Source organism: Anolis sagrei, chromosome 2, assembly GCF_037176765.1.
Source record: "Anolis sagrei isolate rAnoSag1 chromosome 2, rAnoSag1.mat, whole genome shotgun sequence".
Taxonomy (NCBI): domain Eukaryota; kingdom Metazoa; phylum Chordata; class Lepidosauria; order Squamata; family Dactyloidae; genus Anolis; species Anolis sagrei.
Genome location: NC_090022.1, coordinates 163651428 through 163665460, shown reverse-complemented (window position 1 = coordinate 163665460; position 14033 = coordinate 163651428). Strand labels below are relative to the sequence as shown.

General features: G+C 45.2%; 1 protein-coding gene across 12 annotated transcripts in view; it reads right to left on the bottom strand.

Annotated features, from left to right (window-relative positions):
* Nucleotides 1-598: 598 nt before the first annotated feature.
* Nucleotides 599-14033, bottom strand: part of ELAVL3 (ELAV like RNA binding protein 3) — a 148731-nt gene continuing 135296 nt past the window's right edge. For 2 of the 12 annotated variants that reach the window (XM_067464024.1, XM_067464025.1), the window contains 3 exons: nt 13441-13479; nt 8610-8938; nt 599-1851 (listed from right to left, as the gene is read on the bottom strand). In XM_067464024.1, coding sequence (XP_067320125.1) covers nt 1826-1851; nt 8610-8938; nt 13441-13479 — 394 coding nt within the window. In that variant the 3' untranslated portion in view covers nt 599-1825. Of the gene's footprint in view, nt 1852-5497; nt 8939-13440; nt 13480-14033 lie in introns of those variants that run through there. The other 10 variants (XM_067464033.1, XM_067464035.1, XM_067464028.1 and 7 more) reach the window with 9 other exon arrangements.

Here is a 14033-nt window from a genome sequence, read left to right as displayed (position 1 = left end):
TCTCTGTTGTTTTGCTGTTGTAATTTTAGAGTTTGTTTTAAATACTGGTAGCCAGATTTTGTTCATTTTCATGGTTTCTTCTCTGTTGTTTTGCTGTTGTAATTTTAGAGTTTGTTTTAAATACTGGTAGCCAGATTTTGTTCATTTTCATGGTTTCCTCTCTGTTGTTTTGCTGTTGTAATTTTAGATTTTTTTTTAATACTGGTAGCCAGGTTTTGTTCATTTTCATGGTTTCTTCCTTTCTGATGAAATTCTGTGCTGGACCACTCTCACAACCACCATGTCAGACTACACAGAGAAGCCATTGAAATCCACAAGCATGTGGACAATTTCAACAGAAAGGAAGAAACCATGAAAATGAACAAAATCTGGCTACCAGTATTAATAAAAAAAACTCTAAAATTACAACACAGAGGAAACAATCAGGCACATCAAATCACTCTCAACAAAAGACTCCCCCCAGGCACTTCCAAGCCATTAAATGCTAATCAAGGGGGTCAGTTGAAACATTCACACCTAGCTCCAGCAGACAAGAGTCCTTTGTCCCACCCTGGTCATTCCACAGATATATAAACCCATTTTCCTACTTCCAACAGACCTCACTACCTCTGAGGATGCTTGCCATAGATGCAGGCGAAAGGTCAGGAGAAAATGCCTCTAGAACATAGCCATATAGCCCGGAAAAACCTACAACAATCCAGTGATTCCGGCCATGAAAGCCTTCGACAATACTCAAAGGTTTCTGGCATTCATGTCTGCCAGATGGGTGAAATCATAACCAGATTTATTTTTCTTCCTATTCTCTTCCTCCCCCATATCCCAAGTCTCTTGCTTTTAAATGGAAGGAGCAAACAAGAAGTTGGCCCATGTTAAGGAGAAACTGTCCCAGGTGAAATGTTTGGCCTGCAACTTTCTCTCTCTACTACTCGCACACACGCACACACACAGAGGGAGCCCTGCAAACCAGGAATGAATGTTCTTTTGACCCAAGAAAGGTCTCTTACTTAAATGCCGGATGTCCACCTTAGCCAAGAGCCTCATCTCCATGTCCTCTGAACATGAGGAAGAACTTCCTGACTGTGAGAGCCGTTCAGCAGCGGAACTCTCTGCCCCGGAGTGTGGTGGAGGCTCCTTCTTTGGAAGCTTTTAAACAGAGGCTGGATGGCCATCTGTCGGGGGTGATTTGAATGCAATATTCCTGCTTCTTGGCAGGGGGTTGGACTGGATGGCCCATGAGGTCTCTTCCAACTCTATGATTCTATGATCAAGATGGTCAGTTGAAACATTCACACCTAGCTCCAGCAGACAAGAGTTCTTTGTCTCACCCTGGTCACTCACCCACACCACTCACCCACCCACCCCCACAAGCACACTTCTTACATCAACTGTGATCTCCCTCCACAAGCATTTGAGTCCCATTATTCAGAAAAGGCAACGTAGCTGGGAGAAGACTTGGTGTCCAGACCTGTCAAGAAGGCTTTCCCTGAGCTCCAACCCAAGGCTGATGGGACAACGGCAAGTGCTTTCAGTGAAATAGAAATTTCCCTCACACATAAAAGATCCATTTGGTTGCAGATTGGGGCTAATTCTGCTCACATGTTTACAATAATTATTGGACAGAGATAGGATCAAGAATGCCCTGGTGGACACAGAATGAATGGCTGGGTGGAGGCCCTGCAAGGCTGGGTCAGCCTCTGAAAAGACAGAGCAGCTCCCCGTCCTCCATTGCTGAGTGAGTACTACTCCTATGCATCCTGCTGCCATGGTGTTTGGTTCAGGTGATGTTCAAGCCAGGGCTCTGCTTGTTGCTGGAGCTGTAACTCAGTCATTCGTCACAGAGGGTCTGGATCCCTTTAAGAAAACCTCTTTTAAAGTTTGTTCGATATGGTTTTATATACACACAAATATACATGCAGAGGCGGCCCTAGGTAAGCAAACAGTATTTTGCCCCCCGCCCCCAACCAATTTTCTGTTCGTTGTGGGAGTTCTGTGTGCCATATTTGGTTCAATTCCATCATTGGTGGAGTTCAGAATGCTCTTTGATTGTAGGTGAACTACATCCCAGTAACTACAACTCGCATATGTTAAGGTCTATTTTCCCCCAAGAGCGCTTCAAGAGTGCCCCCCGGGCAAAATCAACTATACTGCGATTGCTTACTTTGCGTAATGGTTGAGCCACCCCTGTATACATGCTATAATCAAGAGACACAAAGCCTTCCTACCCACGGCTTTCGTAGACAACCCTGAGCAGCAAGCAGATCCCAGCATTGCTTTGGGAGCTACACATGTAACTGATGGGGAAAGCGGTGGTGATTCTAAGGACGTTTCTTGATGCTTAGAGTGAAGAAAGCGGGCACAGAACTTCTTTTCTAAAGTCCACCCCTGCCTTCCACAACGGGTACCGTTTCCCCATCTCTCCTCTAATGCCCATATCCATGATCACACACACCTACACCAAGATGGACTGCAATGTGGGCAGGTACCACAGGAGGGCACAAGCCCTTCACTTAGAATCTGTCGAGCAGTGGTTCTCAACCTGGGGTCCCCAGATGTTTTTGGCCTACAACTCCCAGAAATCCCAGCCAGTTTACCAGCTGTTAGGATTTCTGGGAGTTGAAGGCCAAAAACAGGTTGAGAACCACTGCGTGTGGAGGGAGGGACATGCTGAACAGAAGATGTCAGCAGACAAGAAGTGTGTCTTTGGCAAGGATCTAGAAAGGAGGCTCAAGGAGGCCACTTTCTATGAGATGGGCACAAGGAAAGCACACTGAAATCACTCGCCAAAGGGGGAGTGCGGACATCTCAAAAGACAAAAGGATTATTGCTGCCAAGAGGAAAAGAGAAACCCTCCTGAGAGAAATCTTAAAGCATGGGAATGGCAGGGCCTCCCTTGGGTCCGACGTGTTCCTCAACTGCCTCACGGCACAGACATGAGGTCTGAGCCCTCCCTCTCAAGCCCGGAGTGTGGTGGAGGCTCCTTCTTTGGAAGCTTTTAAACAGAGGCTGGATGGCCATCTGTCGGGGGTGATTTGAATGCAATATTCCTGCTTCTTGGCAGAATGGGGTTGGACTGGATGGCCCATGAGGTCTCTACCAACTCTATGATTCTACACTGTCAAGAGCTTCTGCTGGATAGCAATGGATACCTGCAGCTGGGAGAGGGTCCAAAATGGAAAAGTGCAGACGACTGGCACCGGGGGGCATGATTTCTTAGGGGACATTCATCCAAATATGCAAGTGACTCTGAATATAGCACAATATATAGACCAGTGGTTCTCAACCTGTGGGTCCCCAGGTGTTTTGGCCTACAACTCCCAGAAATCTCAGCCAGTTTACCAGCTGTTAGGATTTCTGGGAGTTGAAGGCCAAAACATCCGGGGACCCACAGTTGAGAACCACTGATATAGTTGGAGGTTGAACATTTCTGCCATTTCACTGCTTAATCTGGAGCCATGGAGGTGAATTTAGCCACCCAAATGTTTATTAGGAACACGAATTAATGTTGATGACCAAGCAACTAGAATGACTAGTTCATTCTCCCATACCAGGTCCAGGCCCATTCAGGTAACCACTTTTGTTAACATTGCCTTTCCTCCTCTTCCCTTCTCCATGCTAATGGCAGTTACCAGGATTAATTCTACTGTGTAAGAGATTGGGAGATGGTCACTTTCTGTTCTGGGTACTGTGGTGAAGTTCTATATATACGAGGGGTATTTTTTAAGTAAGGTCCGTTTTGTTGTAGACACTAGTAGTTTGCGCGCATACCGCAACGAGCGCGTGCGTTGTGTACCGGCATGCCTCGGGAACAACCGAGCTCAGTTTCCGCTCTGTAGCTAACCTGTACGGTTCTGTTCTGTGCTTTAAAAATGTTTAAGACTATCAACTCACCCACCGCATGTGAGGTTCGCTCAGTGATATGGTTTTTGTTTGCCTGCTGCACAAATTCATCGACAGATTTGTGAAGTGTACGGTGATACTGTTATGAGTGAAAGCAAAGTGCGTAAGTGGGTACGACAATTCAAAGATGGCCGTGACAACGTCCATTATGAGGACCGCTCCGGTCGCCCTTCTTTGATTACAGACGATTTAGTTATTGGAGCAGGCGGCAAGTTTTTATGAAGAGGGTATTTTAAAATTGGTTCAGAGGTATGATAAGTGTTTGAACAAACTTGGCAACTATGTCGAAAAATAGAGTGAAGTATGTACTTTCTGAAAATAAATTTACTTTTTCGAAATAAACTTTCGTTGTGTACTTATATTCAAACGGACCTTACTTAAAAAATACCCCTCGTACATTAACCAGGAGTATCTGTGTAGGTCCATATTCTATGTGACATGCCATAGCTATATGGCTGCAATTGCTGACTGGTTTGACTTTAGCCCCAAGAGATGTGGACAGCAGAATGGCCAGGCCTGCTTAATTCTGATTTCCCTCTCCTTGCTCAAACTGGGGGGTGGGGGAGCTAATTGTTTGGTTACACAAGACTGCCTCGAAGGGACAAGTGACAAATGTCCACTTTGGGCCCATGCAAACTGTGTGCTTCCCTAAAAGATGCCCACTCTTCCCTATTAAGGCCTTGATCAGACATGCCAGGAAAGGCAATTCTGTGTTGTCCCAAAGCAGACTAACACGGTGCTACTATGCTCCTCCAACTTAGGCCTTTTGTGAAAGGACCATCAGCTTTCCCAACCTCTACCTGCAAATTCCCTGGGCTGGTTTTCCTATTCCTCTATTACACCACAGTCCAGATTTCTCCTTGGCCTCTACCTGAGGATGGCTGGATCCAAAATGCAAAGAGACACTATTCAAACTTTTCAGATGCCCATAGTTTAGGATGATACTATGTGATAGTAACAGCTCTGTAAGTAACTAACAGAATTACAGTTTGCCCTTTGTCAGTCTTTTCCTGTACGCTGTCTGGAGTGAAGTGACAATAAAATTACACCAAATATATAGCACAGCAACCTCTCCAGTATTTTACTTCTGATGAGAGGTAGGTACTGCAGGGTGCCCTGTCCTCAGCACTTCCAGGATTTCATCTTCTAATAATCTCATCACATGAGAGAATGAATCCACTTTAAATCCAGTTGCTGCCTCTTCCAGAATTCTGGGGTTTGTAGTTTAGGAAGGAGCCTTTAATAGCCTCACTGAACTACAAACCCCAGAATTCTGCAAGAGAAAGGAACCAGATTTAAAGTGTATTCATTCTCTAGAACAGTGTTTCTCAACCTGGGGGTCACCAAGGTTGTCTCGCGGGAGATAACGCGAGAATCGCGAGGCCTGGCTCGGAAGGAATGCGGCCTAAGCAGCGCTCCTTCCTAGCCAGGCCTCCCGAAAATCACGAAGCAATATGTGGGAGTTCCTCAAGAGCGCCCCCCCCCCCCCCCAGACGGGCGCTCTACGCAAAAGCGTAATTTGCGTACCGCCTTGGGCCGCCTCTGGATGGGAGTTGCGACTCAACATCTGCAGGGCCACAACTTTTTCAACACTGCTGTATTGGTTTTACGGATTTTATTCAACCGTTTTCTGATAAGGCTGCCTTTTGCTTGTTTTTAAATCATCCTACAGAAATGGATATGAGTGAAACTAAGGCTAGTATCAAACGCATAACCTTAAAAATCAATTTTTCAAAAAAAATTCTCGATTTCCTGTTCTTTTGGCAGGAGGGGAAAAGCAGCGTAGCGCTGAAAAAGGTGTGGTTGCAATAAAATGGTGGCACCCTTTGCCTTATTTCCTGTCCCCAACACACAAATGCCCCAGTGAAGGGAAGAAAGAAAGAATGTAAAAGAAAGGGAACAAGAAGTAATCTCGAAAGCAATTTGCTTGCTCCCTGGATAGAGAGGAAGAGAATCGTCCGAAATCTTTTGGATCTGAGGCACTAAGTTCTGTTTCTTGCACAAGAATCTTCAGGTCTTTCCAGGCAACTGAGGTTTTATTTTCCCTAGGATGTTACTTAAAACATACAATTGGGGCTAGATTTTCCCACAATACTTCTGTTGGGGGGAAAGGCAGGGTCTCCTTCCCCATCTATTGATTCTCGGGATACTCGTGGAGCATGGATCGGGGAGTGTTACGGCCAGGACAAGGCATCACAAGGCATCCTTTTGCATGAGCTACTACCATACCACTCGAGGGCTGTCGGTTTTAAGCTGTCGCTCTTAAAAAGCAAGCTCATCACCTCGTCTCTCCATTGCCATGTCACTTTCCGAACTTGGGAGAAAGAGACAAAGGGAAAGCTCAGATTTTAGGAGGGAAAGGACAAGTTGCTTTCCTCGAGTGGTCATCTGAGAAGTCAAACAAATGGGTCATTCTGAGCAGGGGCAGAATAATCCATTGTGTGATTCTCAGGCCCCATCTACACTGCCATTTTAATGCAGATTGAACTGCACTATCTAATCATGTAGACCAGTGGTTCTCAACCTGTGGGTCCCCAGATGTTTTGGCTTTCAACTCCCAGAAATCCTTAGAGCTGGGATTTCTGGGAGTTGTAGGCCAAATTTCTGGGGACCCACAGGTTGAGAACCACTGATGTAGACTCATATAATGTTGAACTGGATTGACCGCTCCAGCTGGAGGTCAGTTGTGACCAGCAGTGCTGCAGAATTTGAGGAGGCATGAGTGGAGGGTGAAAGAGAGAAACGTGCCAGGAGGAAGGCCCGTCAAGCCAACTCCGACCGGGACCGCCTTCCACCTGGAAACCAATGCCTTCACTGTGGGAGAAGATGCAGGTCAAGAATAGGGCTCCACAGCCACCTACAAACCCACAAAAATAGTAATCAAAGAAGACCATCTTACTCGTCCAATGAGGGATTGCCTAAGTAAGAACTGGATTATATGAGTCTTCACTGGCCATATAAGAAATGGCAATGTAGATGGGCCCACAGGGACCATGAAGGAACAGTACGATGGCTGTCCCTCCCCCAAAGCAAGGCCTCGACTAACACCCCCAGCACAACTCATTCATTACATTGGGACTCTGGGTTACACTCTTCTGTTACTCATACGTAGCCCTATCTGTAAAAGATGACTGGCTGTTTTTCCATTGTCCGGAAAGGGCCTTGGAAAGCAGCCATTGGGGTGTGCACAGCAGGAGTGGTCTGGCATGCCATCTTTTTCTCCCTTTATTGTGAGTGTGTGTGAAGTTCAAGAATCCCAGTAAAAATTTCCAACAAGGTCTCTTTTCCTTTTTTATAAAAATAGATTTTTGTAAAATCTTTTTAAATTTTTTTGTTGGTTTTTTTTTCTATTTCAGCATTTTTTTTTCTCTCCTTTGTTCGGTCATTTGTTTGATCTAACGTTGAAAAAAGAAAAAGGAAGACCCCACCCATCAGCCCAACCCCACTTCAGTATCTTCCCCTTGGTCAAAAACACCTTTCTAGCTCACGGGATGGTCAATAGAGACAGCTCTGGGGTTGCGTTCCCTCCTCTGACTCTCTTTCGGGTGGCCCCACGCTTGGTCCTACATATTCTTCATTAAACATTTCTTTAGGAGCAAGAAAAGAAAGGGAAGGGAAGCTTCATTTTGGAGGGATAGCAAAGAAAAGAAAAGAAGAAGAGTTTGAGTTATACCACCATCTAACTCTCAAATAGTGACTAAGTCCCAAAGAAGCTGATTCAGGCAATCCACACAAAGACTGGCTGAAAACCACGTGAACTCAAGGCATCTTGGACTCGGCACCAAATCCCCAACCTCCTTGTTCGGTATCACCATGGCCCACGCTCAAAGAAGTTAGCAATTGATCAGATCTGGTTGAAAATTTGGGAAAAAGCAGGGACTCAGCTTCTCCCAGGGAATGAGCCTTCTCTTGGGACAAGCGAGAAGGACCCACATTTAGGACGTAAGGGCTAAATCCAAATACAGCATCATTCTAATCCAGGGCCAGGCAAAGTGGTGGGATTGACAACCAATATCGCTAACATTCAGACCAAGGGATGAGATGAGAGCATTTTTCCCCCCACCACATTTGTCCTGTGTCGCATTCAAGGAGAACAAAGGTGGTGAGCTGGGTTGGTTATAAATCCTCCTCCTAGGCTAGCTCAGAATATATGACATTCTTTGATTTTGTGGATTTGGGGTGTGTGTGTATTTCTATCACACCTTACAGAGACTAGTATGGATCCTCCAGGGTGAGAAAACCTGCCCACCAAAAAGAGCAATAGAGAGGTCAGAATTCACAAGGTGAAAGAAGTTATGGACAACTGGGGACTTTGGGTAGATAAAGGAAAAGTCTAAAATGGGAAGGGGGGGGAGAGACAGGGGTTGGGGGCACCAAGCATATAAACAGAGAGGTGTCCTATTCTGAGCAGATGTCTCCCCTGCCACGTTGCCAGAGCAAGGTTGGATTTTCAAAAAGTGGCGGACATGTTGCTGCATCCGTGCTCCCCGCTGGGCTTTCGGGCAGAGGGGAGAAGGAAGGGGAGGAGCCTCCTGCTTCCCAGAGAAGATCACGGTGTCTGGCGGTTTAATATTCTGCAACAATTGAGTCAATGAACATTTCCATTCTTATGGTGAGTTGGGGAAGAGGGCTGGTGGATCCAGCACACTTGACGCTCCCCCCTCCCCCCCCCCCTCTTGCTCATTCGCTCATTCATGCCTTGTGTTGCTTACTGGTCTTGAAGGAAACCTGGAGGATTCGGTCACCCAGTCGGTAGCCATTGAGGCTGGCGATGGCCATGGCTGCTTCGTCGTAGTTGGTCATGGTGACAAAGCCAAAGCCCTTGCACTTGTTGGTGGTGAAATCGCGGATCACTTTGACGTTGGTGACGGCTCCGAAAGGCCCAAAGAGCTGCCACAGGACACTCTCGTCGGCCTCGGGGGAGAGGTTGTACACAAAGATGCACCAGCCAGCACTGGAGGCTCCTGTCAGGTTGACTCCCGCCAGACTTGTCATGCTGTCGATCGTGATGGGAGAGAACCTGGAGATCAAGGAGAGAGGACTACTTTGGGTGTAAGGCTGGCATTCCACCAGCATGAGCTCAATGTATCATGGACAGGCTAGGAAGAGAGTGTCTACCACCCAGAGAATGCGAGAGGCATCAAAAGTTCACCCCACCAAATCCCAGCTCCAAAGGGCAAGAGGAAAAGGACTTGGACACTACTGAGGTGGCTTTTACTAGTTACTTTATGTCTAGTAGAAATGTGTGATATTTGAGGTCAAACCCAATGTATGCTCCCACCTGTGAAATTTCCCCCACTTTTTGAAGCAAATCTAGGTGGTGAGTGACATTTTATCCCACACTTCTTCAAGGATTATCCTGGCTAGACTGGACTCTTCCTCAATTTGGTTCTACCTGCAAGTATGCTAGAGATCTCCCATCAGATTTCATGGCTCTAGTAGCAAAGTATATAGATTACTGCAACACACTCTACGTGGGGTTGCCCTTGAAGACTGTTCGGAAACTTCAACTGGTCCAGCCAGCGGCAGCCAGATTACTCACCGGAGCGTCATACAGGGAGCACACCACCCCCCTGCTGTGTCAGCTCCACTGGCTGCCGGTTCAGTTCCGAGCACAATTCAAGGTGCTGGTTTTGACCTACAAAACCCTATACGGTTCCGGTCCAGCGTATCTGTCCGAATGCATCTCCCTCTACGCCCCACCCCGGAGTTTGAGATCATCTGGGGAGGCCCTGCTCTCGACCCCGCCGCTATCACAAGTGTGGTTGGTGGGGACGAGGAGCAGGGCCTTCTCAGTGGTGGCCCCTCACCTGTGGAACTCACTCCCGGGGGAAATTAGGTCATCAACATCCTTCCTCTCCTTCAGGAGGAAATTAAAAGCGTGGTTGTGGGACCAGGCCTTCGGGCAATCTGACAACTAGATAAGGACAATCAGATGACTAGGACTGACAGGACTGACAAAGTGGAATTGGAATTTGGACTATGAGATGGCGAACGCTGAGCGTTAATTTGGTGGAATCGGTTTTACTGGTTTTAATTGTTGTAATGCAGAAACTGATTCTTAATTGTTTAATTGCTGCTATACTGTTTTTATTCTACTGTTTGTTGATGCCGGGATCGAATTGTGCCTTTGTAAGCCGCCCTGAGTCCCCTCCGGGGCGAGAAGGGCGGGGTAGAAGTAACCGAAATAAATAAATAAATAAATAAAAGTAACCACATCTGTAAAATGCAAGGAGAACGTTGCTAATGCAGAGAGTTGTGACTTTCCTGTTCAAGAACAAGATTATCACAGAAGTGTGGGAATTAGAATCCAATGGAGAATTTGCCACCATGGGAATCTTGGTTTCCATAAAATACCAAGCTAAAGCCTAGTGTTGACAAAAGAAAATATGGACGATACACTTCTAATTCAAGGTCTGAGTTTGCTATGATATTGATAGAAGACACGTCTCTAGTACACACATTCTTCTCTCTTCCTGTTCCTCCCAGTTACCATTCTCAACACTTGCCGGCCAATTTCCTAATTTCCTGTGCTCTGTGGGGACCCACCTGCATTTTTTAAAATCTAATGTATTTTTCTGAAAAAATATATATGAAAATTCAAATAATTGCTAGGCTGGTTCACACAAACCACAGTGGGTATGGTAGTTTTTGGTATTGGACCCAGATGCATTGAAATTGTGTCTGAACAAAATCACATTTGCTTGCTGATACCACCGCACCTTCCAAATATTAGTTGGAAATAGTGCTAATTTTTAATTTTCAGGTTACTTTTCCAGCTTCAAGCCAGGTGTAGTAAAATAGTAGCCACTATACAAATGTTTTATTTTATCTATACCAGGGGTCCTCAAACTTTAAATAGAGGGCCAGTCACAGTCCCTCAAACTGGATTATAAATTGAAGAGGAAAAAAGCATGAATGAATTCTTATGCACACTGCAGATATCTTATTTGTAGTGAAAAAAAAACCCACTTTAAAACAATACAATAATTAAAATGAAGAACAATTTGAACAAATATAAACTTATTAGTATTTCAATGGAAAGTGTGGGTCTGCTTCTGCTTGATGAGATAGGATTGTTGTTGTTGTTGTTGTTGTTGTTGCTTTCAAGTTGTTTCAGAGTTAGGTTGACCCTGAGTGAGGGCCGGATAAATGACCTTGGAGGGCCGTATCCAGCCCTCGGGCCTTAGTTTGAGGACCCCTGATCTATACTATGCATGATTACAAGGGAGGGAGCCCCATTGACCTCAATGCTATTCTGTCATGAGGCACTGAATCTAGAAATTGAGAACCTGGAAATCTCTTCAAAATGTCAACAAAGATTCTCCCCATTTATCTTGATGGGAACACGTCAGGGATCTAAATGTATGGTTATTTCATTTTCCCATGCAAGAATGAATCATTTCCATAGTTTTCTCCTCACTGTGGAAGAAAATGATTGCTTCTGTGCAATTTTCACCTGATATTTGTATGTCCAAACGTGTTTATTCTGCACAGAAATACACGTGGGGTATTTGGAGCAAAGATGCAAAACCAAAAACTTCTTAGGTTTCTGAACCTGAGAAGGCATCTCCAGGGCAGACTGGACCACAACAGTTTGCCCCAGAGATGGGAGTGCTTAGATGGGAAACCACTGACAGCCACACATAATGTATTGACGAAGGCTTTCATGGCCGGAATCACTTGGTTGTTGTAGGTTTTTCCGGGCTATATGGCCATGTTCTAGAGGCATTCTCTCCTGGCGTTTCGCCTGCATCTATGGCAAGCATCCTCAGAGGTAGTGAGGTCTGTTGGAAGTAGGAAAATGGGTTTATATATCTGTGGAATGACCAGGGTGGGACAAAGGACTTTTGTCTGCTGGAACTAGGTGTGAATGTTTCAACTGACCACCTTGATTAGCATTTAATGGTTGTGAGAGTGGTCGAGCATTTCTGTGTTCTCAAATTATTTATTTATTTATTTATTTATTATTTACTTTGCTTATATACCGCTGTTCTCAGCCCGGGGGCGACTCACAGCGGTGTACAACATAGAAAGGACAAGGTTCAAAATTCAAATATGCTGTGTCCAGGTTGGTTCATCAGGTGCTCTGCTATGGCTGACTTCTCTGGTTGAAGGAGCCTGCAGTGCCTTTCATGTTCCTTGATTTGCAACCAAACGCAGCATTGCCCAAACACGAATCAAGAAACATGAAAGGCACTGCAGACTACTTCAACCAGAGAAGTCAGCCATAGCAGAGCACCTGATGAACCAACCTGGACACAGCATATTATTTGAGAACAGGGAAATGCTGGACCACTCTCACAACCACCATGTCAGACTACACAGAGAAGCCATTGAAATCCACAAGCATGTGGACAATTTCAACAGAAAGGAAGAAACCATGAAAATGAACAAAATCTGGCTACCAGTATTAGAAAAACTCAAAAATTACAACAGCAAAACAACAGAGAGTAAACCATCAGGCACATCAAATCACCTCTCAAAAAAAAAAAAAGATTCCCCTAGGCACTTCCAAGCCATTAAATGCTAATCAAGGTGGCCAGTTAAAACATTCACACCTAGCTCCAGCAGACAAGAGTTCTTTGTCCCACCCTGGTCATTCCACAGATATATAAACCCATTTTCCTACTTCCAACAGACCTCACTACCTCTGAAGATGCTTGCGATAGATGCAGGCGAAACGTCAGGAGAAAATGCCTCTAGAACATGGCCATATAGCCCGGAAAAACCTACAACAACCCAGCCACACATAAGATTGCATTTACCTTTTTAAGAATGGTAGGGAAGTATATATCAGAAGTAGACAAATATGTAGACATTCTTGTAGTTTGCACCAAGCTTCCCACAAATCTTTGGGAAAGGGTTAATCTGTCTGTTTGGTTCCTACCTTCCCAATTTAGCTTTAGCATTTGACCCACGCCTACCAAACAACGCAACAAATGAAACCAAGAAGCACCCAATGCATTCCCAACAAAGAGAAAGGAAAGACTATAAATCATGAGGAACAGCTAGTCTTCTGACTAAAACAGCAGGGCTTTCTATCTAGCCAGGCCAAAAAGAGATTGGAAAGAAAGGCACTGAAGTCTGAAGTGTGTCCCCAAGACACACAACCCTAAATGCCGTAGGCCTAGGGCAGAAGAGGAAGGAATTGTATCCTTGCATTTTTGCATTTGAAAATAATCATAGTATTGGAAAGGTATTGGGAGAGGAGATTAAAACGTAAACGTCAACATCAAGGGAAATAATGAGCAAAACAACCAAATATTGGGGGATTTTAAAAAAGAAGGGGGTTCACACTGAAAAGGAAAACATGTTCAAGTCTCCAGGCGACATCTTGGCAATGATCCCCAATTTTGGTTCTAAAAAGGGAAGTGTGGCTGCTCTGAAGACGGGGATGGAAAGCCAAGGAGCAGAGAAGGCTCGTGCCTCTGTCAATGGGGCTGACAGTCACCTTTTAAGAACCCAGCGGTGTGCTGTGGGCCAAAGTGGGAAGGGGAAAGGGGGGTGGCGAGGAGGAGCGGGCTTTGGAAGGCTATTTACCTCTTGACGCCGTATGCCATGTTTAGCAAATTGTCGAGCCTGTGGGAGGAAGAGGAAGATGAGGAGAGGCCATTGTTAGTAGACGATCTCGTAACAAGAGGGTCCTGCGAGGTCATCTGGCTTGGCAATATTAGTGCGGCAGCACGTGGATTCTATGGCAAGCACCGCCGCGATGCACTAATGTGCAAATACACTTTTGCGGGTTGAGAGGAAGTTAATATATTTAAGTTAAATATCTATTTTGAAACTAGTTGCAATGGGGAAAGAGCTCACCTATTTTGTTAAAAAATATTTTGGGATTTCGGGAAATGCGGGGCATGGTCAGGCATCCATTCATAAGGGCAGTGGAGGCTGCATTTCAAACGTGATGGTGATGATGAAAGGAATACTAACTCACTCTTTTTTTAAAAAAAATAATCCTACACATCTAGAAAAGCATTCACAGTTACAATTTGCCAGCCCTGCTTTTATGATTGACTTTATTCTGCAAAGGTATGTCTAGGTTTCATATAGCAATTGCTTGTTGTATAAAACCGCAGTGATAGCCATTACACTTCCCTTTTTTTGTTACAACAGGGCAGGTTCTTAAGAAA